Source organism: Cervus elaphus, chromosome 7, assembly GCF_910594005.1.
Source record: "Cervus elaphus chromosome 7, mCerEla1.1, whole genome shotgun sequence".
Taxonomy (NCBI): Eukaryota; Metazoa; Chordata; class Mammalia; order Artiodactyla; family Cervidae; genus Cervus; species Cervus elaphus.
In genome coordinates, this window is record NC_057821.1 from 7,722,231 (window position 1) to 7,747,360 (window position 25,130).

Consider the following 25,130-nt stretch of genomic DNA (forward strand, 5'->3'; position numbering starts at 1 on the left):
TGCAGGGAAAATGCTTCCACAACCAGCAGGAGGCAGAAGATGCTTTCCAAGAGTTCGTCGAATCCTGAAGCATGGATTTTTATGCTACCAGAATGAACAAACATATTTCTCACTGACAAAAATGCGCTGATTGTAATGGTTCCTACTTTGATTAGTAAAGATGTGCTCGAGCCTAGTTACAATGATTGAAAATTCACAGTCCAAGACTGCAATTACTTTTTCACCAACCTAGTAACACCCAATTATATGTGAAATTGCACAGTTGAGTGTACACATGAGAGTCATATCCTCCAGTGAAACAGCATGAGAACAAAGTCCAGGCAACTACTGATTTCTACGACACCTGTAATGGGGAAGCCTGATATCTCGGTCATGATGCAAAACTGTCCAGATTTCAGGCCTCTCTTTTCCGCACGACTTCCTGTTACATTTCTCCTTCCTGCTACTTCTATTGCTGTTCCTTCTCCTAATTTCCTCCTCCGTTTGAAAGCAGGAAATCAGTATAACGCCAGTACTTAGGGTTTACCAGGTTCTAAAGCCAGCATGGAATTTTAGGAGCTAAGCTTGACAGCAGCAGCAGAAAGACGAAAGCAGAGGTGAGAAATCTGACTAGAAGCACTTGATATGCCAGAAGACTCTCCCTGCCAGGGAAACAAGGCCCCCTGGCCCCTGCATTGCTAGCATGTTGATGTGTTGGGTTATCCTGGCCTGGAAACTTCCACTCAGATCATCTCTCTTGGTTTCATCATCCTCCAGGGTGAGTCCAGAAAAGACACTCTTCTGGTTGGTTGGACATCAAATATTAATAGCTTTAATATCATAATCAATTACTTATGCTTCATATTTGTTTCTCTACCAGGCCTTATGCTTTATGTTGCTATGAATTTCCTGAATCTGATGGTTGTCTGACCATTTGACAATGATTCTTTCCCTATTTTCTCTACTTCAGATTTCCTATTTTCTATCAGAAAATAGAAAAATATTTTCTAATTATAATTAGTCTAATTAGAAAAAATTTCTCTAATAGAAAAATATTTTCTATTTCTCTATTTCAGATCTTCCACATGCTCTTTACTTGGATTCTCTGTCCCTAGTCTTGGTCTTCCAGAAGTCTCTGAATTTTCCTCCTTCTAGTTTGCTTCCTTGGTCTCAGAACTGTTGCCCCACCCTGATTCTTCCATTATATTCACCACCTCTTTCTTTAATCCTGATTTTTTTTCTTTTTCTTTTTTCTTTACCCTGTTCCTTAACTTGCTGTCACTCACCAGTCAGCATTTAACAGACAGGGAAACCAACTCCACGTAAAACAAGACTAAACACAGTTTGCCTTTGACCTTGTTCACACTTCCCATCCTATAACATTTACCCATACCCTCCACACCTAACCATGGCTCAGGGTTTGGTCAAACTGGAACTCAAACCTTGGCAGCCCAATTCTGAACCTCATGCACTCTCCATGAACCATGGGACACAATCAGTCCTGATCACGGCAGGCCTCTGCACCCGCTCATACCATTCCACTACTGCTTTGAAACCTGCCTCAAAGGTTGAGCACTCACTGTAGACAGTGACACCATCATTATTCCAAAGACTCCAATTCCATGTATTACAGGCACCACATTCAATATGTTAAATTGATTATCTCACTTCCTCTTCTCAACACCCTGTGAGAGATTCAGAATCAGTAACATGCCACAGCCATGCAGTTAATATGTGAACAACTCAAGATTTTTTTTTCAGTGGGTTTTGTCATACATTGATATGAATCAGCCATAGATTTACACGTATTCCCCATCCCGATCCCCCCTCCCACCTCCCAACTCAAGATTTAATCCAAGTCTGGTCTGATCATAAGCCCAGGATTTTAATTACTCTGGATGATTCATTTTTAGCTGCTAAAGAATTGACAGATCCAGCTAGACTTACGAGTGATACAAATATCTAATGATACCAGGAAAAGTCACTCCATCTAAGTGGGGAAATAAAACAGGTAATAACTTCCCCTCTCAGCACAAAGGACACAGGAAGAAAAATGAGAAAGTTCTTCAAAAAGCAAATTTCAATGTACTGTGATGAACCTCTTGAGAAATGATTTACACCGTACATAAGACATTATTTTTTCTCTTTTGGAGCTATATTTTGGGGAAATAATTGCTAATCTTTTCATTCTTGCTATTAAAATATTTTCCTCACATTCAGAAAAATAGCATTGTCATTGTAGTAGGGATGGTCAGACATTTTATTTTTAACTGGAACCAGAATACTATGATTTTGATTAGTTATACAAGTTTTAAAATCTGAGACCCTCATTAGAGCCAGGTGAATATGTGGGATTTTAGTGGATGGATACTCTGCCTGTTTATATTCTTCTTGACACAATTCCAAGAGTGCTAGACTCCAACAATCATGGAGAACTCTACTCTCTGTTTGCTTTGAAGAGCAGAGTAGCTCATGCAGTGCTGATAAATTCTCTGCTTTAAACCAAAATATAGCTCATTTACAATATTAGTTTCAGGCGTACAGCAAAGTGATTCAGTTACACATACACATATATAATGGACATGTTCAATTATGTATGTATTCTTGACATTTTTGTAGTGCCTCAAAGACAAAACCACCATCGTCTTAGACCTCTGAAGCATCCTTCTATCAGATCATCTATCAGATGCTCTCTGGAGCCATTTTTCCAGTTGAGATCTAGTCTATGTCAGGAAATGTAGTGTCTACACAGAGGTGAGCAAGACATACCTCGTGTTCTCAGAGGGCTCACAGCTCAGGTGAGTCAAGCACGTTACAACCACCGTGTAAGTCAAGCCATGTCACGGGACTCATCTCAAAGCTCTCTAACTCCACCTTCTCACTTAGAACAAAAGCTAAAATACTTCCAGTGCCTACAGGGAGACCTACTCTTTCACTCCCCAACCAGCCTCCCCTTTCCCATCTTATCCCCTGCTTTACACCTTCTCTCTCCCTCACTGTCCCCTCTGGCCCACACTGTGTGTTCCCTCCTCTGGAGTTTGAACTTGGCCTTCACATTGTCTGGAACTCTCTTCTCCCTTTCTAGGACTCTCTTTCAATTCTTCATGTCTCTGCTCAAATGCCACCTTATTATCAGATAGGTCTTCTCTAATGATCTGTATAAAAGATCTTACTTGCCCTATTTTTTTTTTTCCATCTGACTTCAGTTGACATTTATTTTCTTGCTTCCTCCACTAGAATGTAAGCTCTGTGAGGCCAGAGATCATTGTTTTCTTCACTGTTATCTTTTTAACACCTAGAACTGTGTTGGGAACCTAGTAGATGCTAAACAGACATTTGAAGGATGAATAAACCAATTGACAGGCAGAAGCTCAATATGTAGGCTATAATCCAACATCAAAGCCTTAAAAGTTTTGACTGCCCATTTAGTGTCTCCTCTCATTTTTCTTGGACTTCCCAGCTGGCGCTAGTGGTAAAAAAAAAAAAAAAAAAATCCTGCCTGCCAATGCAGGGGATATAAGTGACATGGGTTCGATCCCTGGGTTGGGAAAATCCTGCTACTGCAGTGCTTTTGCCTGGAGAGTTTCATGGACAGAGGAACCTGATAGGCTACAGTTCATGGGGCTGCAAAGAGTCAGACATGACTGAACTGACTTAGCGAGAACACACTTATTTTTCTTGGACTGACTTTTTGATCACAGAATAACTAAGGAAAAGGGAACATTACAAGACAGAAGATCCACACTACCTTTCACCCCTAGAGAACTAGAAGAAAGAATGTGGGTTGGTGAGTTCCACCTTCAGAGATGAGTAGAAAGCAGAGGTTATCATCTTTGATGATACAGGAAGTCAAGCCCAGGGACCACATCTTTAAGGACTTGGCAAGATTTTAACTCTATTTTTAAAAAATAATTTCTTTTCCCCTGTTTGATTACAGCAATAAGCAATAAAACTATCAACACCAGGAGACAATGATGTCATGTTCTTTGGAGAATTCGAGAGTGGGTGAGACTTGGGCGATCACATCTAATTCTATTCTTAGACTTCAGAGAGAAAAAGCCCAAGAGATGCAGTATGTGGAGTCCCAGGGCCTGGAGGCAGGTTTTAACGGCCTGTGGGGCACTGGTTCCGCTGTTCATACTCATCAAGTAAACACTTATGCTAGAGCATTGCTACTTGCACACTATAAAAAATAGACATTGTCTCTGTCCTTTGGAACTTATAATTCTATGACAACAGGTTGGTATTGCCTCTGTCTGGAGACCAAGGCTGAAAAGTAACTGCCAGCACTGATCTAGAGAATGCATCATATAGATAATGCCTTCTTAGAACAACGACTCTCTTAAATTAACTCCAACTAGCAGACTGTGTTTTTAATTGCCTTTGACTGCAGTAGCAAGCTCTCAGGTCATGTGATAAAAGAAAACAAAACAGAACAATCAGCAAGGAAATAATAGAACACAGCACATAGAAAATCCGTGCGTCTGGCTAGGAATTCTACTAATTTGATGGATCCAAAGAGTTTCTGAAAGTACCACAGCTACTTCTTTTAGCCATTTGCTTCTGTCTTGCCTATATTCTCCAGTGCTTTTTTGTTTTTTAAGTTACTGGAGCAACAAACTCAAAGAAATGCAAAAACATTCTCCTAGTCAAGATTGTTGACAAAAGCAACGTTTTCTAAATTATTTAACTGATTCACTCGTTCAATTAATAAATGTTTATTAACTTCAATTCTTTTTTAAGTAAAAATGTTAATGTGCTTGTAGCAAATACTTAAGCTTTTTTTCTCTCAAATATCTCAAATTTTAAAACATTATAGCATGGAGTGAAGCTCCCAAGATTGGGGAGGAGGGTATGGACAGATTTTAGTACCACCCATTAGCTGCAGGACTTTTGAGACATGGTAGACTTCAGAATAGAAGAATAGAATTTTTCATCAGAATAATGGAAATAACAATTCCTGCCATACTAAGTCACAAAGTGACTGTGCAAATCTAACAAGATAATATGCATGACAGAACTTTTTAAAGAGAAAATAGCACAGAAGGAAATTGAAAAAGAAAAAAAAAATTCTTTCCTTTTTCTTGTTTTTGTACTTATAATTCAGAGTATTGATACCAAAGGCTCTTGATTTCCCAGGAAAATGTTTATCTGATGAGCTTTAAAAAGAAATGTTTTATGGTTTTATGCTTACTGTGATAGTTGTATTGCAATAAACATGCACAAGATTTCAATAATTATAAGCCATATTCCACAGCTCAGAAAACATCTTTTGAAAGGTCCACAACATAGACTGGCCAGATTGAAATATCTCAATAGTTAAAGAAAAGCCAATAGCATGACTCAGACCTGAGGAGGCATCCATGACAAATGCTGGAGCACTTTAACATGTTGTGTCAAGGCAAATTAGTCAAGAATAAACTGCCTTTAAGCTTAAAGAGGGCATAACACAAAAGCTTTCAGGGCTGCAATTTCTGAACAACAGAGGCCTCAAGGGCTCTTAGAAAGAATAGCCCTGCACTACTAAAGCCAGACACAGCAGCGGGCTTTCAGAACCGGGAACAGAACACATGAAAGGTTACATACTCTTCTGTGTAATGTTCCAGTAAGATGCACTTTGCTTTTCCCTGTATGTAGTCATGTGGTTTCGGAGAAGGCAATGGAACCCTACTCCAGTACTCTTGCCTGGAAAATCCCATGGACGGAGGAGCCTGGTGGGCTGCAGTCCATGGGGTCGTGAAGAATCGGACACAACTGAACGACTTCACATTCACTTTTCACTTTCATGCATCGGAGAAGGAAATGGCAGCCCATTCCAGTGTTCTTGCCTGGAGAATCCCAGGGACGGGGGAGCCTGGTGGGCTGCCGTCTATGGGGTCACACAGAGTCGGACACGACTGAAACGACTTAGCAGCAGCAGCAGCAGTCATGTGGTTTATTAAATCTGTTGTTTGTACTCTCTAGATTCAGTGTTCTGTCTTGGGCAACAATGAGCATTTTGCAGTGGCATGAAATTTCAAAGATCTTGGCATTTGGTCCCATCACTTCATGGCAAATAGATGGGGAAACAATGGAAACAGTGGCTGACTTTATTTTTCTGGGCTCCAAAATCACTGCAGATGGTGATTGCAGCCATGAAATTAAAAGATGCTTACTCCTTGGAAGAAAAGTTATGACCAACCTAGACAGCATATTAAAAAGCAGAGACATTACTTTGCCAACAAAGGTCTGGCTAGTCAAGGCTACAGTTTTTCCAGTGGTCATGTATGGATGCAAGAGTTGGACTATAAAGAAAGTTGAGCACCGAAGAATTGATGCTTTTGAACTGTGGTGTTGGAGAGGACTCTTGAGAGCCCCTTGGACTGCAAGGAGATCCAACCAGTCCATCCTAAAGGAGATCAGTCCTGGGTGTTCATTGGAAGGACTGATGCTGAAGCTGAAACTCCAATACTTTGGCCACCTGATGCAAAGAGCTGACTCATTTGAAAAGACCCTGATTCTGGGAAAGATTTAAGGCTGGAGGAGAAGGGGACAACAGAGGATGAGATGGTTGGATGGCATCACCAACTCGACGGACATAGGTTTGGATGGATTCCGGAAGTTAGTGATGGACAGGGAGGCCTGGCGTGCCACGGTTCATGGAGTCACAAAGAGTCAGACACGACTTAGCGACTGGACTGAACTGAACTGAAATTTCAAAAGCAAAAGCCAGTGTCTTCTAACCTAGGTTCCCCCATCTAACTGCCAAAGAAGACCAGTGCTTACCCATCATGTTGAGCCCAACCTGTTTTCTTACTCAGAGAAAAGAGACACCACCATCCTGTTAATACTGTGATGACTCAGTTCAGGAATTAGGAAAGCTTTGAGAAGGGTCAGGCTAGATCTTGGATCTTCCTTTCCTTTTGGTTCCCTTTCTGATGCCAAGGGATTCACTGTCCAGAGGTGTGAAGCCTCAGGACCCTAACAGACCGAACCCAGTCCCTCTTCTTTGGGAAGTGATCACATGTGCCCAGTGAAGGTCACACTTCCATAGAGTCCTGATTTCTCAACTCCTTCATCGGCCTGTTTTTTCCTCCCTGAATTATCTAAAATCAATAATGATTCCTTTTTAAAAGTCACACAGAATAAAGATGAGCATGAACCCAGTGATCTTAGATAATCTATGCAAACTCTGTGACCCTGTTTCTTTATCTGCAAAATGGTCACAAAGTAAATCTCAGAGATAATATTTAAGAGATTTTCTGTGCAATAATAGCCCCCCCTAACTTAGCAACTAGACGACAACACTCACAACTCCATACAGAATGACACTGGCAACTTCACATATTATGATGTGTGAGCCCTACAATCACCCCTTCAAGTTGACACAGCAGTTGTCCCAACCTCCATTTTCCAGATAAGTATTTCCAACACACTCTCATCTCTAAGTCCCTGCCCAGTTTTGATGTACTACATTTCTGTTTAATAGAAGAGAAACAGAGACATAGTTGGTGAACAAGTTTCAAAAGGATCCCGAAAACACTTCTTTCTGAGCCTAATATTACATAATTTGGTTTGCAGGGTAAACAGTGGAAATATTTTAATAGTAAGGGGCAAGATCATATTTCTTTTTGTCTTTGCAGTGTTGAATTGGCACAATTACAATGGAAACAGGTAAGCCAAGTTAAAAAGAAAGAAAAAATGAAAAAAAGTTTTGCTTTTTTTTTTGGTCTGTTCTTTTTTAATTGAAAGATAATTGCCTTACAGAATTTTGTTGGCTTTTGCCAAACCCCAACATGAATCAGCCATAGGTCCCTCTTCCGCCTCCTCCCCATCTCCCTGCCCACCCCGCCTCTCTAGGTTGTCCCAGGGCCCCTGTGTGAGTTCCCTGCATCATAAGGCAAATTCCCACGGCTGCCTGTTTTCCATACGGTCGGTAAGCTTCCAGGTTACTCGCTCCATACATCTCACCCCTCCTTCCTTCCCGCCCCACCCCACCCAGCGGCGTCCATCAGTCTCTCCTCTATGTCTGTGTCTCTGTTGCTGCCCTGCAAATAATTTCATCAGCACCATCTTTCCAGATTCCATATACATCTGTTAGCCTAGGATATTTACCTTTCTTTTTCTGAAGTAAGTACTTCACTCTGTATGATAGGCTCTAGGTGCATCCACCTCATTAGGACTGACTCAAATGTGTTACTTTTTATGGCTGAGTAAAAAGCCAGAGCTCAAAAACAAAAGGGCGTCTGTATTACGCTTAGGCTATCGTAGCAATCCACCATTTATTTTCACTTCAAACAATTTATTACATTTCTCCCCTAAAATAGTCAAATAATTTTAATTAACTGCTTATTTCATGCAAAGTGTACAATATTTATTTACAAAATTTAACTGAAATCTATAATATGTTCCACCCAATTTTGTTTTCCTGTGTTATACACATGTTCACACACATATAAATAAAAAGTAATACTATACATGTATATGTGCCATCAGAATTACCTGTAATATGGCATTTATATGCATAGCATATGTTATGAACACTGTGTGTGTATATATATATAAATACATATATTGGTTTTTCAAAGGTATTCTTATTTACTCATATTATTCAGAACTTAACCCGAAAGAGAATTCATAATGGCAAATACTGGAAATCCACTCATAAAAATGAAAAAATTATAATTTAATTCATAAATGACAATGATTAAGGGCAGAAATATTATAAATTCTTTTAAAAGCAAATTTATACAGTATCACTAGTCTGTAATTATTTCTACACTATTCTATATTCAGGGAATGTAAGTACAGAGTTAATGTGATGAGATAGAAGTCAGTGATTAAACTGAATAATTATATCAATCCAAGAGGTGTACTTTTTGTGTGTGATAGCTTGCTTAAGAATAATCACTTCACAAACCTTCCTAGATCTCAAGCGCATTTGGGGATTAAAACTTAATTTAAAACTTCGCTAAAAAATTCCTTGAACTCTCTATAGAAAAGGTCTAAAGTAAATGCAAAAATATTATCATCAACATCAGTTAAAGCAATGCTTTGCATTTTTCCCCCTAGAGAACACAAGAGTCAAATTCATAGAATTATTTGATTAGGCCAAAAAAGTTCATTATTACATTTATAATGAGTCATTATGTCTTTATTATGTCTTTATTTTATGAAATCATATTTGCTTTCTTAAAATAGTTTTGTAAAATATTATATTAAGTCTGACATCTATACACATATTAATCATATATCTGTATATATATCATATATACGTCAGTCTGATAATACATATATACATTCGCACGCAGTCAACACCTAAAATCTGTTTTTTGTATACTATGTTGAGTATACAAATATTTCTTGATTTTCAAACATTACTCTCAAGAAACAGGTACATATATCATTATTTTAAATATTAAAATAGCTATAACAATAGTTCTGTATCTAAAGTGGGAAATTGTTCAACTTCATAATGTTATCGTAGTGCTGGTTTCCAGGGCAACGCCTTCGCTCCCCTGAGCTTGTAACCATGGACTTTGCCCTAGAGAGGCTTGAACAGAGTGTAACTGAATGTTTTCATTGCTCAGTTACGAAATTGAAGCCCAGACTCTCAGATTCCTGACTTCTCATTGTCAGTCCAATAGTTAGTGTCAGAGCAGGAAATAAAAGGGAGGTCCTCTGGGCCCCGTTCCAGCATCCTTTCACCTATGCTATACTGCCTGCCACTATTCTAAACCAGCTGACACTAAATGCATACACACAAACACACCTCATATACAAACTATACATATAAACACCAACATACCCAAGCCATTTGCTTCAGTCAGGCTATTTTAAGAGTCGAACTACATTCTTTATGATTTTCTAGTACTATAAATAAAACATTGTTATCATTTTGGCATGATAATGACAAGATGACTTGTTGGTTATGGAAATAATTGGTTAAAAAGAGAAAAATCTGTATCACACTCCTTTTCTAGATCTTTTCATTCCTTTGCGTGTCTTTTACCGCGTCTATTGTTTAGGAACCTATAATCATAAACAGTTAAAAGACATGTAATAATATCTAGGCAGTTTACACCATGGTTCCCATTTGCTAACCACTTGTAACAATAAGAAATATGAAACACTGTAAGAAAAAGTAATTTTTCTATTTAATTAAATATTTATCTACAAATAACAAACAGATCCTAGAGCCTAGATGTGTGTTGTCCTACAGAGCAGCCACCAGCCCCCTTGTTGGGCCCTTGAAATGTGGCTAGGTTGAATTGAGATATGCTGTAAATATAAAATACACTGCAGATTTCAAAGACCTTACCCCTACAAAAAAAAATGGAAAATAATCTCAATTTTATACTACTGCATGTTGAAAGGATAATGTGTGTATATTAAATAAATAAAATGTATTATTGAACTTAATGTGACCTGTTTCTTTTTAGTTTTTTAACATGGCTACTGGAATATTTAAAATTGCCTATGTGATTTATATTTGTGATTCATACTATATTTCTATTGCTCATCCCTGGTTTGATCATTCTTTATCTTCCTCTCTGAAATATCTCATTTCCTATTCCCTCAAGTTCAGAACCTACCCTACACGATTAAAGATGACCTTGTTCTTGAACCCTTTTCTGATCTCTCCCACCAGGAAATGAATCCTTGCCTCTAAAGCATCAGTATCTTGCTTCCAGCCCTGACCACTCTATTCTAACACCACTACTAGGATGCAAGTTACCAGCAAACATGGTCTGTTTTTATGTATGTTTGTAACCTACAAAACAACCAGCATGGAGCTTTAGTAAAGCATCAGTAAATGTTTACTAGACAGGTAAGCAAAGAAACTTATTCATAATATATTTGTCCTCAGTTCACTTTTTTTTTAATTATTTATTTTAATTGAAGGCTAATTGCTTTACAATATTGTAGTGGTTTTTGCCATACATTGACATGAATCAGCCACGGGTATACATGTGTCCCCATCCTGAACCCCCTACCCCCTCCCCCCTCACTCCCTCCCCATCCCATCTCCCAGGGTTGTCCCAGTGCACCGGCTTTGAGTGACCTGTCTCATGCATCACACTTGGAATGGTGATCTGTTTCACATATGATAATATACAGTTTCAATGCTATTCTCTCAAATCATCCCACCCTCCTCTTCTCCCACAGAGTTCAAAAGTCTGTTCTTTACATCTGTGTCTCTTTGGCTGTCTCACATATAGGGTCATCATTACCATCTTTCTAAATTCCATATATATGCAGTAACATACTGTATTGGTGCTTTTCCTCTGATATTTCACTCTGTATAATAGGCTCCAGTTTCATCCACCTCATTAGAACTGATTCATTTCTGTTCAGATAAATCTATCTCAAAAGATTAGGATTTTCTAAAGTACCAGGTCTATGATTTAATAACAGGATACATACCAGCTGACTCTCCGATACTGTAGAAGATGGTGAGGACAGGTTTGCCTGCAAAATTATAAACACAGTGTTTTTTAGTGAAATTCACAATTTAGCAAAATAATATATCTATATTTTTAAGTATTTTGAAGTTTTTTATTATCAAAATAATACACATCAATTGTAGAATTTTGACAGATATTAAGTAAAGGAAAAATACCATTATGCCAACTCCAAAATAATTTTTTTACATTTTTTGCTCATTGCCTTTCAATATTTCTCCTACACATTTTCATTCAGCTCACATAGTGGTATATATGATGTTTTCTATAGTGCTTTTCCTTAGCATCTTAACACAAGCACCAGCAAAAAGCATCAAAAATTCTTCAAGGTGATGTAATATTTCATTCTTAATACACTCCATAGTCTACTTATACCAACATTGTTAGCTATTTATATTTATTTATAGTAAAAGAAAACAACAGATTTTTTCCTTAAATTACTCACATTAAAAAAATTAAGCTTTCATGAAAAAAAACTTTGGTTTTTTTAATTGTTTTAGATTAATATTGCTTCATCATTCTTGGTTCCTGAATTTCACACCTTTCTTTTGGATTTAGTTTCCTTCTCACTGAAGTAAATGCTTTGATACTTTTTTTCAAACTTCCCATCTGAACTCTCTCTGAAAATGTCTTTATTTTGTTCTCATCTTGAGCTAGAATTTACCTGAACATAGAATTCCAGGATAATGGTTATTGTTCCCAGCATCTTGAAGATACTGTCCACTTGCTCTGACTTTCATTAATTGCTGTCAGTCTAAATGTCGTGACTTGTATTATCTGTCTTCACATTTGGTTAGTGTTTAAAGTTTTTCTCCAGGGAATTCTGTAAGCTCACTATGATGTGTCTGAGGGTGACCACCTTTTATGTGTCCTTCTCTGGGGCTCGGTATAGGCCTTTACTCTGAGTATGCATATCTTTCTTTGATTCTGGAAAATCCTCCAGGAATCTCTTCACATATTGCTTCCCTCCTATTATATCTAATCTGTTCTTTAGAGTTTCAATGAAACATATATTGGGTCTTCTGAATCCATCCTTCATTTCCATAAAATTCCTTGTCATATTTTTTTATCCCATTATGCCACATTCTGGATTGTTTCACATATAAGCCTGACAGTTACCAAATCAATATACATTAAACATGGCCATTGAATTTTATATTTTTATGACAGCATTTTTAACTTCAAGGAGTTCAGTTTGATTCTTTATCAAATCTTTTTATGATATCCATAACTCCTTTTAACTCTTTCAACATTTTTATTATATGTGTATTTCATTCCAGATTTTTCTATAATCTCTCATGGTTAAATCGGGCTTCCCAGATTGCACTCACTAGTGCTTAAAAACCCACCTGCCAATATAGGAGACATAAGAGATGCCGGTTCGAACCTTGTCGGGAAAATCCCCTGGAAGAGGGCAAGGCAACCCACTCCAGTATTCTTGCCTAGAGAAATTCTATGGACAGAGCAGCCTAGTGAGCTACTTCTCATAGGGTCGCAGAGTCAGACATGACTGAGCGACTTAGCACACACACACACATGATTAAATCTCCTGTTTCTTGTATCTGCTGACTCTCCTTCCTGCCTCTGTCCCAAGATGTCCTTCACTCATTTGGTGACTTTTTAGTTTTGATTTTGAGCTCCTCTTTAGTCATTACTAATTTTAGTGATGATTTCTGTAGGTATCTGAGAAACCCTGAGTTGGGAAACCATGCCAATAATACATTTCATGTTTGTCCCGGTGGGGGGCCCAGGAGTTTCACTGATTCTGGACAAGTTTCCATTGAATTTCATCAGCCTCACAGGGGCGCAGGTCCCCACATGTTCAAGTTTCATAGGTTTGTTGTTGCGTGTGCGCTCAGTTGTGGCCGACTCTTTGTGACTCCATGGACTGTAGCCCGCCAGGCTCCTCTGTCCATGGAATTTTCCAAGCAAGAATACTGGCGTGGGTTGCCATTTTCTCCTCCAGGGGATCATAACAACCCAGGGATCGAACCATCGTCTTTTGCATCTCCTTCATTGGCAGGCAGGTTCTTTATCAACTGCACCACCTGGGAAGTCCCATTGAACCTGCTCCAAATTCGTGGTCTTCATAAGTTTAGCACCCATTTTTTTATGGATGTGCAGGAGTGCAGGGTACTCAGGAGTGCAGGATAAAGATGTTGGAAGGATGTATGTCTATTTCTATCCCACACTTCATGGATATGGGGCCTTCCAGACACCTGGATGCACACAAAGGATTCATTAATAGCTCACAGATTCACTACACAGTGAAAGCTAAACTCTAAGTTCCCAACTCCTAGGTTCTGATGTACCTGTGTCCTATAGAGCTTATACTTATTTTCCCATCATATTTTATTTTCCCACCTGGAGCTCTCTCTTCATATCTGGCACCCACAGTTTCACTTTCTTTCTTGTAGTTTGAGATACATATATAGTTTAACAGTTACATTTTCTCAAGCTATTCTGCTCTTAAATGGGAGGCTGGGCTTCCACATCAGCTCAGCTTTCACCATTGCTGGGAAGCGGGCAACATATATAATTTTTTTTTTTTTTTTTGGCTGCACCACATGGCGTACAGGATCCTCCTAAACTAGGGACCAAACCCTTGTGCCCTGCATTTGAAGTTCAGAGTCTTAACCACTGGCCCAGGGAAGTTCAGGAAGTGGTCAAAGACAGATGCACAATTATAAATATACTTGGCTAAGACCCAATAATGCTGTGTTCCTAAACTATTTCTGTTCTTTTTGAAATTGCAAACATTTTCAGGGTTTACGACAGACGAGTCAATGTTGTCTTTACCCTCTGAGAGGTGAATGATGACTGAAAACTGAAGGCTGAGTGACGCCCATGGTATTGCCAAGCACACAGGATTGTGAATCACTGAACGTGACAACCAGGCACCTGCAGTCCTTCTTGTACTGTGTCCATCGTGGTTTGTTTTTGTTTCTGACTCATGCCATTCTTCACCAGGATGGCCACTGTTCACTGTCATTCCTGGCTGCTCTAAGGCAGCAGGCTGTCCTGGCTAATGGCTTCCCACCTCTAGCTGCCCTGGCTAATAGCTGGGGGCCAGGTTAGTGTCCACTAAGGTTTCTGACTCTTCTGTGCTACAGAAAATTGCCCTTCAGAATGCTCATTCAGTGACTGCTCAGCTCACCAAAGGCTTCATTTTCAACCTCGTGATGCAATATGAGTAATGGTTACTTCTAATGTCTTAGGATCTTTTTCCTTTAGTTAATTTTTCACTATTGGAATAATGAGAGAATTTCTCTACTAACTTCCTTAGCTAAACAGCCTCTATGAAATATGCTGAACTAAATGTGTCTTGATGGAAATGAAACATAAATAAGGGGCTTCTCTGGTGGCCCAGTGATTAAGAATCTGCTTGGCAATGCAGGGGACACTGGTTCGATTCCTGGTCCAGGAAGATTCCACACCCAGTGGAGCATCTGGGCCCCGTTCACCACAGTTGCTAAGCCTGCGCTCTAGAGCCCTAGATCCACGACTGCTGAGCCCATGTGCTGCAGGTATTGAAGCCACGTGCCCCAGGGCCCGCGCTCCAACAAGAGACGCCACAGTGAGAAGCCCACACACTGCAGCTAGAGTCGTCCCGCTCACCACAACTAGAGAGAGCCCACGCAGAATGAAGACCCAGCACGGTCAATAAACAAATAAAATATTTCAAAAAGCATAGTTAAGCTTTTATCTCAGTAATTTTAAGAAAAAAAGAAGTCACCCACTAAAAATATTTGCACAACTTAACTACATTACTAACATTTTTCAGTACATTGGGCTAAATAATACGAGACTGTCATAGAGAAAAAGATAAAATGCTCAGGCAAACATATTAATTAAATTAGAGGAAAACCCATATATCTTTGTATTCAATCTCCACAAGTCCCCCAGATTTCTTCACTAAGAATGATGACATAACAATAAGGTGTTTTAGACATCCCCAATACATTTTTATTTCATCTAATATAATGGACTTCATATCACTATTATGAGAAACTATTTCCAGAAGGAAAAAAAAAAACCAGAATTAAATTTGAACTTTAAGGTGAAGTAAATATTTATAAAGCCACTGCAGATCCTTTATCAAAGAAAAAGAATGTTGGCTTATGTGTATTATCACTAATAAAACCAGACTCTCTCAACTAATCTAGTTGTATCAAACCCTTAGAGAAACCTCCTTCTCCTTGCCCAATATGGGTTAAGATTGTTTATTAAATTCTGTAGCTATAGTTGTTACCAATATTCTAGCAATGATTTTTCAAGAGTAAGGAAAGACTGTTTGGTGAGCTGAAATTGGAGCTGTGAATAGTGAGAGGAGACTACTATATTTAAACAACTGCCCATTGGTAAAAAACTAAACTAAGGAAGAGAAGGAACATGGGGTACCTAAAAATAAACCTGAAGCTGGACTTGAACAGCACCAAGGTTGTTAGTCGTTTGATCTGTCCATGAAGAACATTAGAGTGAGGGTAAGATTGGCTTTTGTGTGAAACAAGGTCCTATGGTCTATATTCTATAGCCTTTGACACCATTTTAATTACTAAAGAAAGAAAAGTTGGAGAGTGGACGTATTTTAACCCATTTGTCATCATTAAAAAACAAAAAACAAAACTTTTTAAAACATACAGAGCAGTCAAAAAATTGTAAAAATCAAAACTTCTTATTTCAAAGTAAATCTGTTAAAAAGGCAAGTTACATGCAAACTAATAGAGTTAGACTAAAGAAAGAAAGAAGGATTTGAAATCCACTGAAAAATAAATTGCCAAAGACCTCATGCCCGAGGAACATAAAGAAAAACCAAGCTCCCCAGTCACTGCCCAGCGTTGCTTTTTTATGACACACATGTCAATGTTGTTTTTACCCTCTGAGAGGTGAATGATAACTGGGAACTGAAAGCAGAGTGGTTCCTGTGGGATCAGTAAGCATGTAGGCACATGGACCACCAAACATAAAGAAACCCACTTTGGATAAACCATTATCCTTCCCTAAAGATCTCATGCTAGAGGCACATAAAGGAAAACCAAGCTTCTCAGGCATTTTCTAAAGCTGCCTTTCCATGCAATCTGCAGCTGTTCCCTATGCTTGACTCATGGGTATCTGGCATCACACCAGCAGACACCCTTTTGGGAGACAGAAATAAAATCAAGTTGCAGCAAGTAAAAAGTGTTAAACACTTGCTTTTGCCTTCTACTCTCTGTACTCTTAGCAATCTTTTCTCCTTCAACAGTCATGTCCCTCTCAATTCAACAGCATTACAGTGTTTCTCTTTGACCTTTTCTCTGTTGACTTTAATTGTCCTGAGTTTTCTCAAGGCTCAAACAACTCTTATTAATGATAACGTATTAATTGAATTTTAATTCTCCCAGATAAGATTGATCTACAGATAGGCAAAAAGACAAAACTTAAAACATCAACAGAGCCCCTAATAGTCTGAGTGCTGAACTTAGCACTGAGGAAATATTTTATATTTATATTATATTTATATTATAAAATGATAAGACACTATCTCACCCTTAAGCTAGAGAGCATTCCTGTTATTTGTACATAAGGCACTACCCAAAAGATTGAAATCAAAAGAAGATGGGATACACATAAACAATGGAATATTACACAGCCATTAAGAAATGAAATCATGCCATTTGAAGCAACATTAATGGATCTAGAGATTATCATACTAAGCAAAAAAAAGTTAGGAAGAGAAAAACAAACATCATATGATATCACTTATAAGTAGAATCTGAAATTTGATACAAATGAACATATCTACAAAATAGAAATAGATTTACAGACATAGAGAACAGACTTGTGGTTGCTAAGAGGGAAGAAGGGTCGGGAGGAGAGGATTGGGAGACATAGGTGGTACTGTCTAGTGCGGGAAATTATATTTACTATTCTGTGATAAACCAACATGGAAGATAATATGAAAAATAATATATATGTATAACTGAGTCACGTCTCTGTACAGCAAAATTAACATGTGTACATGTGTGCTCAATCATGTCTTATTCTTTGCAAGCCCATGGATTGTAGCCTACTAGGCTCCGCTGTCCATAGAATCTCCCAGGCAAAAATATTGGAGTGGGTGGCCATTTCCTTCTCCAGGGGATCTTCCCAGCCCAGGGACTGAACCTGCATCTCTTGAATTGGCAGGCAGATTCTTTACCACTGTGCCACCTGGGAAGCTTCACAGCAGAAATTAACACACAACATTGTAAATCAACTATACTTCAATTTTAAAAAATCAATCCAATGGTAAGCATAGGAGGTACCAAGACCATAGAGATATATTCATGAGACATCATATCTTTCTTCCTTCTTATTGTTTTTTCTATCTGTAGACCTTACCCTGTATGAATATCTCACTAAAAGTCACTAGAGCATTTAGTAATATGTCCCAAAATGTTCTAAATATAAAAAGTAGAGCTGGAAGTATTTTAAAAGTTTGACTCAGTAAGTTAGGGGATGATGATTCCATGTTGCTATGAACATAATTGGTAGGCAGAATAAATAACCACGGGGACCAGTGACAGTCACAGTCTACATATGTCACAGTTTACATTAATGATCAAACCAAGGGAAATGTGGGTGAAATATGGCACCTTTGTGTTTGATGACGTGTAAAATGATGATAAGGACCAAGGCATAAGGGATGCCTCATTAAGTCATTTCTCTTCCCCCTCACTTAGCACAACTGACATAATTATTTTCCATTTCTTCCTCATCCTCTCTCATACATACACATCTTGGAAATATTTCTGAACCATAAAGAAAAGAAAGAAGAATGATCAGTAGAGGGGAATTTCTTGCTGAAACTGTTCATAGCTCATCAAATATCTGGTCACATCCTACGGAAGCAGATGCGGATCCATGTCTGGATTTAAGTGGATTGGATTTGTCACCTCTTACTCTAAGATCTGTGGCTGCATAAGGGCACGTCAGCCCTGAAGCACTCCAGCATAGCAACGTTTCCAGCCATAGCAACAAGGGGACTGTGTGTGCTGGCTAAATTGGAGAAGATGACCTTTATTTGAATATCTGTATATAGAGAAGGAAATATCCTTAATAAAGTTTGACACATTTTTAATATACGATGATATTTTGAAAGCAATATACTTCCATTGTAATGATATTTTTCTGTCCCTCCAGCTCATTAAAATAAGATTTTTACCTCTATGCTATATTATATTCAATAAGCCTGTCTTTGTTCTTTCTCTGGCACTTAAAAGTAATTTCTGAAATGTAGTGACTTTATTAAATGAGTTGTTATCAATAAAATGTGACTCCAAGTGAGAGTTTTTTGGATAAATTAGTAATAAGTCCAAATACTTGCCCTATTTTCTGAAGTTGCTCTTTATTAAGAAAGCATACTGTGGTTTTGAATTACATGAGTGAAATGAAATTATACTGGCAGTAGTTAATGAAAAATAATAAATAGTTACAAAGACAAGTATAATGTAAAGAAAAAAAAAATGACATTTCCCTCCAAAGATGTTAGTATGAAAACAGAGTCAAACGGAAACTTAATTAGAAAATTCATTCCTTAGGGGAAAAGAAACTCTTTAAAAATGAGTGCTATGGAAAACAATCACTCATAGGTTAACTGATAAAGTATGAGTTAATTTACATATAAGAAAATAATTTAAAACATTAGAAATATTCTAAACATTATCATCCCAGATGTTGTCACCAGATACAAAATTATTCATTCCAAGTTTAGACTGAAGGTTTGGGGGGATGAAGAAATAATTCAGACCCAGAAAATGAATACTAATGTGTAAAATATTTAAGGAAGACAAATTATTTTCAGCTTCTGTTGGTGCAAACAAATATTAATGACAGGGGCTTTATGCGAGGAAGACCTAGGTTGGATTTTGCCTCCTCTGTGACTTTGTTTCCTCCTCCATAAAACAGAAATTTGAAATAATCATACCCACATCATAGGACTGGTATAATGTTAGATGAGATAGTTAAAACTCATCTGTAAGAGCTCAAAACATTAGTTATTATGATTATTGAATTCAGCATCTGTTAAAAACAAAATCACTGCAGATGGTGATTTCAGCCATGAAATTAAGAGACACTTACTCCTTGGAAGGAAAGTTATGACCAACCTAGACAGCATATTAAAAGGCAGAGACATTACTTTGCCAACAAAGGTCTGTCTAGTCAAGGCTATGGTTTTTCCAGTGGTCATGTATGGATGTGAGAGTTGGTGTGTGAAGAAAGCTGAGTGCCAAAAAACTGATGCTTCTGAACTGTGGTGTTGGAGAAGACTCTTGAGAGTCCCTTGGACTGCAAGGAGATCCAACCAGTCCATCCTGAAGGAGTTCAGTCCTGGGTGTTCATTGGAAGGACTGATGCTGAAGCTGAAACTCCAATACTTTGACCACCTGATGTGAAGAGTTGACTCATTGGAAAAGACCCTGATGCTGGGAGGGATTGGGGGCAGGAGGAGAAGGGGACCACAGAGGATGAGATGGCTGGATGGCATCACCGACTTGATGGACATGAGTTAGTTTGAGTAAACTCTGGGAGGTGGTGATGGACAGGGAGGCCTGGCGTGCTGTGGTTCATGGGGTCGCAAAGAGTCGGACATGACTGAGTGACTGAACTGAACTGAAAAACAATGAAGTGAAATATGAATGATAATATAATTAATCCCACAAGTGACCTGTGATGATTAGGACCACTCAATGTGTTTGTTAGCCTCATTTAAATTCTATTACACTTAAGAGAACCCGAATTAAATTACTTTGAAATAAACTGCAATTCAAGTACACCATGAATTGAAGAAAAACCTTGACTTTAGTCTAAATTGATGGTACTTTACTACATCTGGCTCATCCTAAAAAGCAGACTATGTGGAATGTAACCATGTGTGCAGTCAAGATTAAGAAAAGGACATGAATTGTTTTACAAGGATTTTCTATCTTTTTTCTTTTTTTGATGAAGGAAAGCCAGCCTTTCATCAAAGGCCCCCTGAAAAGGAATTAGTCGTGTAATTTCTCATTATTTAATTAAACCACTCTCATCTTCCCAGGAAAACTGGAAATCCAATGAACATACTGACGCATTGAGAATTAGTATCTTTGTACACTTGTTTTAACATCAATTCTCAACACCAGTTCTCTGTCTCGCTCTCCTCCAATTTCTGTGAGCAAGCATCTTGCTCTTTCCTCTTTTGATTGTTTCCTGTCTTCCCCATCCTGTGCTTCAGAAATGGGGACACTGCTGTTCTGTACATGGCTCACACCCCAGTGACTCTACATAAGTGCTGGGGCATGGCAGACACCAGATATTTGTCAAATCAGTGGGGAAAAGGGGGAAAATTGAATAATAGGGCTAGCAACTAACTATATTTTCTACTCATCACAATTCATAGATTATATAGGATACTTTTTTAAAGCACCCCCCCACCCCTCCAAAGTAGGGTGTTGAGTGGAGTGTGCTAACCAACTGAGGATACCCCGCAGTGTAACAAAATTTTTCTTCTTGGTTCTAATTCAAGTCTTCCCATTTTTCCTCTGAGGTGCAGAAGATGGTAAACTGCATGATCCCTGCTTTGTAGTAAAATCTAAGAAAGGCAATAACACACCTAGTCCTAGCAGATGTATGCTGCAAAGATGCCTGCTTTCCTCAAAGTTTTGAAGAGAGATGGTAGAATATTAAAATATTACAACCTGTAGGATTCTCAGATTTGATTTTGAATTTCCATGGGAGAAGAAGGAAGAAAAATATAAAGATTAATTAAGTGATAACTATTCAAGTCACACTTAATATGATGCACTTGTAGCTCTTTAATACAAATATTAGAGTTTCTAGAAGAAAATATTACAGAATCAGTGGGGAGAGATAAATTAGGAGGTTGAGATTAGCCTCCTAATTATTATATTATCATATATATCATAGAATATAAAGAATAGATAATCAACAAGGACCTAAAATAAAGCACAGGAAACTCTACTCAATACTCTGTATTAACCTATATGGGAAAAGAACTTGGAAAAGAACAGATATATGTATAGCTAAATCACTCTGCTGTACACCTAAAGCTAACACAACATTGTAAATCAACTATATACCAATATAAAATTTCAATTTTCTTCAATATAAAAAGTTTTAAAAAAGAAAATATTCCAGTGTCATTCTTTTTTAAAAATCAGGGTATATTGCATTCAAGGTCCATTGTTCACATAAGATTAAGGCTTATAACTAAAGAAGACTTCTGTTCTAAAATTTCATTTTTCTCCTGAAAAGAAATGTCAGACATCACTTAGTAAATGGAATAACCGAAGCCAAATATTTACAAGTGTGACTTCCCTATGATGGCACCAGAAACTAGTTTTCACATCCCACTGTAAAGTTACCCATCTAGGCTTCCAAAAGACATGGACATATTTGAGGTGTCACAAACAATTCAAATGTCATTTTGTAGGAGAAAGTAAAAAACAAATCTCCAAGAAACCAAATTTAATCAAAGTCAAGAATCTTATCTGAATAAGAATTGATATTTGTTTGAGTCTATATTAAATCTACTTGATGATTCACTTAACTTCAGTTAACTTGAATGATTCAAATGCTGTCACAAAGTTTGGGGCAAATGTTAACCTCCTTTAATTAAGTCAGATAACTGACAGAAGAATAATTTGAAATAGCCTCTAACTATGGAGACTGAAGCACCTCCAGTAGGATTATTGCCAATGCTATCAAATTACCCATCTCCTGGAGGGATGGAAGAAGGCATCCTTATTTCAAATGAGCCTAAATCAGACTTGGGTGCAAATTAAGAGTAGATGAGAAAGAAAGGAGAGAGTAAAGAATATTCTATTTTTTCTTGGATCTGGCTTTTGTAGAATGTCTTAGTCACAAAAAGTATAGAAACATCTCTAAGGACTTTCTTTTCTTATATTCAACTAAAGAATCAAAGGACTAGCTAAATCATGGTGCATGCAGTCTTCCCAAAATAAGGAGGAGGAAGAGAAGTGGAGAGACATAGACGAAGGGGGAAAAAAGAAGAAAGGGAAGAACAATCATTTATTGAGTCATATCTGTGTCAGGACTATACCAAGGACTTTTCATACATCAACCATTGTAAATCTTACATCAACCATTAGTAACCATCCCAATTTTGAAAGTGTTAGTCACTTAGTCGTGTCTGCCTCTTTGTGACCCCATGGACTGTAGCCCACCAGGCTCCTCTTCCATGGGATTTTCCAGGCAATAATACTGGAGAGGGTTGCCATTTCCTTCTCCAAGGGATCTTCCCAACCCAGGGACTGAACCCGAGTCTCCTGTGTCTCCTGCATTGCAGGCAGATTCTTTACCTGCTGAGCCATTGGAGAAGTTGATTTTATAGATTAAAAAATCTAAGGCATAGACAGGTTTAAATGACTTTCCAGGATTCTGGAGCAAGCAGCAACACTGGACATGAACTTGGGCAAACTTCAGGAGATGATGAGGGACAGGGAGGCCTGGCATGCAGCAGTCCATGGGGTCTGCAAAGAGCCAGACACAACTGGGCAACTGAATGACAACAAACAGCCCCCAAATGCCTCCACTTTTTAAAGTATTTGCTTCAAATAACTTCCAGGAATAACAGAAAATAACAGTGAAACTTCTAAATAATGTTCTAAGCAGTGTTCCTATCCATACCCCCTAAACATCACTTCCTGAATGTGATGAAGCTCAATAACTTCACTCAATTCATTATCTGCGTTGGAGAGGTGCAAATGAAGGCAGAAATGTATACATTGAAAGAAGATTGGTCATAAAATTTATATTTACTAATTGACTCTGAATGATGATGACGATACTCAAAAATATAAACTAAAAGGAATAGTTTGCTGGTTTGTTTTAAACTAAATATTAAACACTTCCTTAGGAAACAGTCTTATTTACACCAGAATATGTTTGGTCAGATGCAGAATTTGACTGCATAATGGCTTATTTGGTGAATAGAGAGTAGGAATGGGGTGAAGCTACGTGTGTGCATCTAGCACATTCAGAGCCAGCTCGCCACAATTTATTGAATCATGTGTGTGAGTTTATACTACATGCTCATTATTAATACATTTTTGTTCAAAAGTGGGACTGATTTCTTTGCTAAATATTTAAATGCAAGAAAGCAGCAAACTAGTCAAAATCACCTAAACTGGCAATCCCATCAGAAATAGACAAATCTTAATATTTCAAGTATATGAGTGGACTCCATCATAATAAACATGATAAATCATAACAAAAATGAAAATGTTATCTAAGCATTGATAATTAGAAAGACAGAAAGCAGGTATTGGAGTTCTGTTTGATTCAGCCAAACTAATCAGATAAGTAAGATCTCACTTAAAAGGAATTCAGTCAATATATTTACCTGAAACAACTCATTTTCCACCTCTGGGCCAATCATACCATCCTATCTCTTCCATTTGTGAAAAATTCAACTAATTCAGTTCAAATGATTGTATAATTGAGTTCGCTCCAAAGCAAGTCCAGGCACCCATTACAACAGCAGTATGTATAATTATAAAGGGACTTACGTATTTGGTTTCTCGACCAGCTGCTCTTGGAAGAGTTGTAGGCATCTGTATGAAAATAAAAACAATTATACTACTGAAGTAATCAAGAAAATATTAAAAGATTCAACCTCTGGGATACGTGTTCACCTTTCTTTTCCTATGAAGACTTTCTAACCAGTACTCCATCTTTTCTATACAAAACCTCCTGTTCCTTAGAAATTTATTTCACTAAGCTTTACTTTCACTTTATTATTCTCTTCATTGCTGTTATCAATCAGTTTTGAAGAAATTATATCTTGTTTATCAATGACGTTCATTCATGGATCATAACAGTTCCTCATGCAAGTTCAGAATTCACACAGAAGTCTCTATTCCTCAATTCTTTGAGCTGTTCAACTCCAAAAATATCCTTGCCTGCTCCATTTCAATCATCAGCTCCCAGGACTGTTACTAGATGTCACCTTCACAAATAAAATGGAAAACTTCTGAACTTTCATTTCTCACATCTGTCTTTTAGAGCTCTACTTCCCATCTACCATCTTCATTTCTCAAATATACCAACACATGTCTTCAGCTTCACTGAGACTTCAAAATTAATGAGCCTTCCCAGCTTCATTACATATGCTTCATATTCTCAGTTATTTTAATATCTTAATTTATCTTGCTGCTTTTTCTCTTTGTGAGAAACTCACAAAAAGTAACAATAAAAACATAGATGGATCATATTATATATTTCCTCAAAATTTACACTTGAGATGCAAAACATGGCTAGAGGAACTTTCTCAATCAAGCTAACTGATTTCATTATAAATTATGAAATACATTTGTACATCAACTATATTTCAATAAAAATGAAGACTTAGCTATGGATACATGGACTTCCCTTTTGGCTCAGCTGGTAAAGAATCCACCTACAATGAGGGAGACCTGGGTTCTATCTCTGAGTTGGGACTATCCCCTGGAGAAGGGAAAGGCTACCCACTCCAGTAATCTGTCCCGGAGAATATACAGTCCATGGGGTTGTAAGGAGTCAGACACTACTGAGCGACTTTTACTTTCACTTTTTCACATGCAAGTGAACCTGGGTTGCAGGGAGAAATAGACTACAAAGCAGCACATGGAAAGTGTTTTATTTGATGGAGGTTTTGCATCTTGGATGTGGTGGTGGCTATATAACTAT

The 25,130-nt window shown here is 37.9% G+C and overlaps 1 protein-coding gene across 15 annotated transcripts in view; it reads right to left on the bottom strand.

Annotated features, from left to right (window-relative positions):
- Positions 1-25,130, bottom strand: part of LOC122696903 (muscular LMNA interacting protein) — a 286,820-nt gene that overhangs the window by 62,609 nt on the left and 199,081 nt on the right. For all 15 annotated transcript variants that reach the window (XM_043907075.1, XM_043907063.1, XM_043907077.1 and 12 more), the window contains 2 exons: positions 23,972-24,016; positions 11,386-11,430 (listed from right to left, as the gene is read on the bottom strand). In XM_043907075.1, the coding sequence (XP_043763010.1) occupies positions 11,386-11,430; positions 23,972-24,016 (90 nt within the window). The remainder of the gene's footprint in view (positions 1-11,385; positions 11,431-23,971; positions 24,017-25,130) is intronic.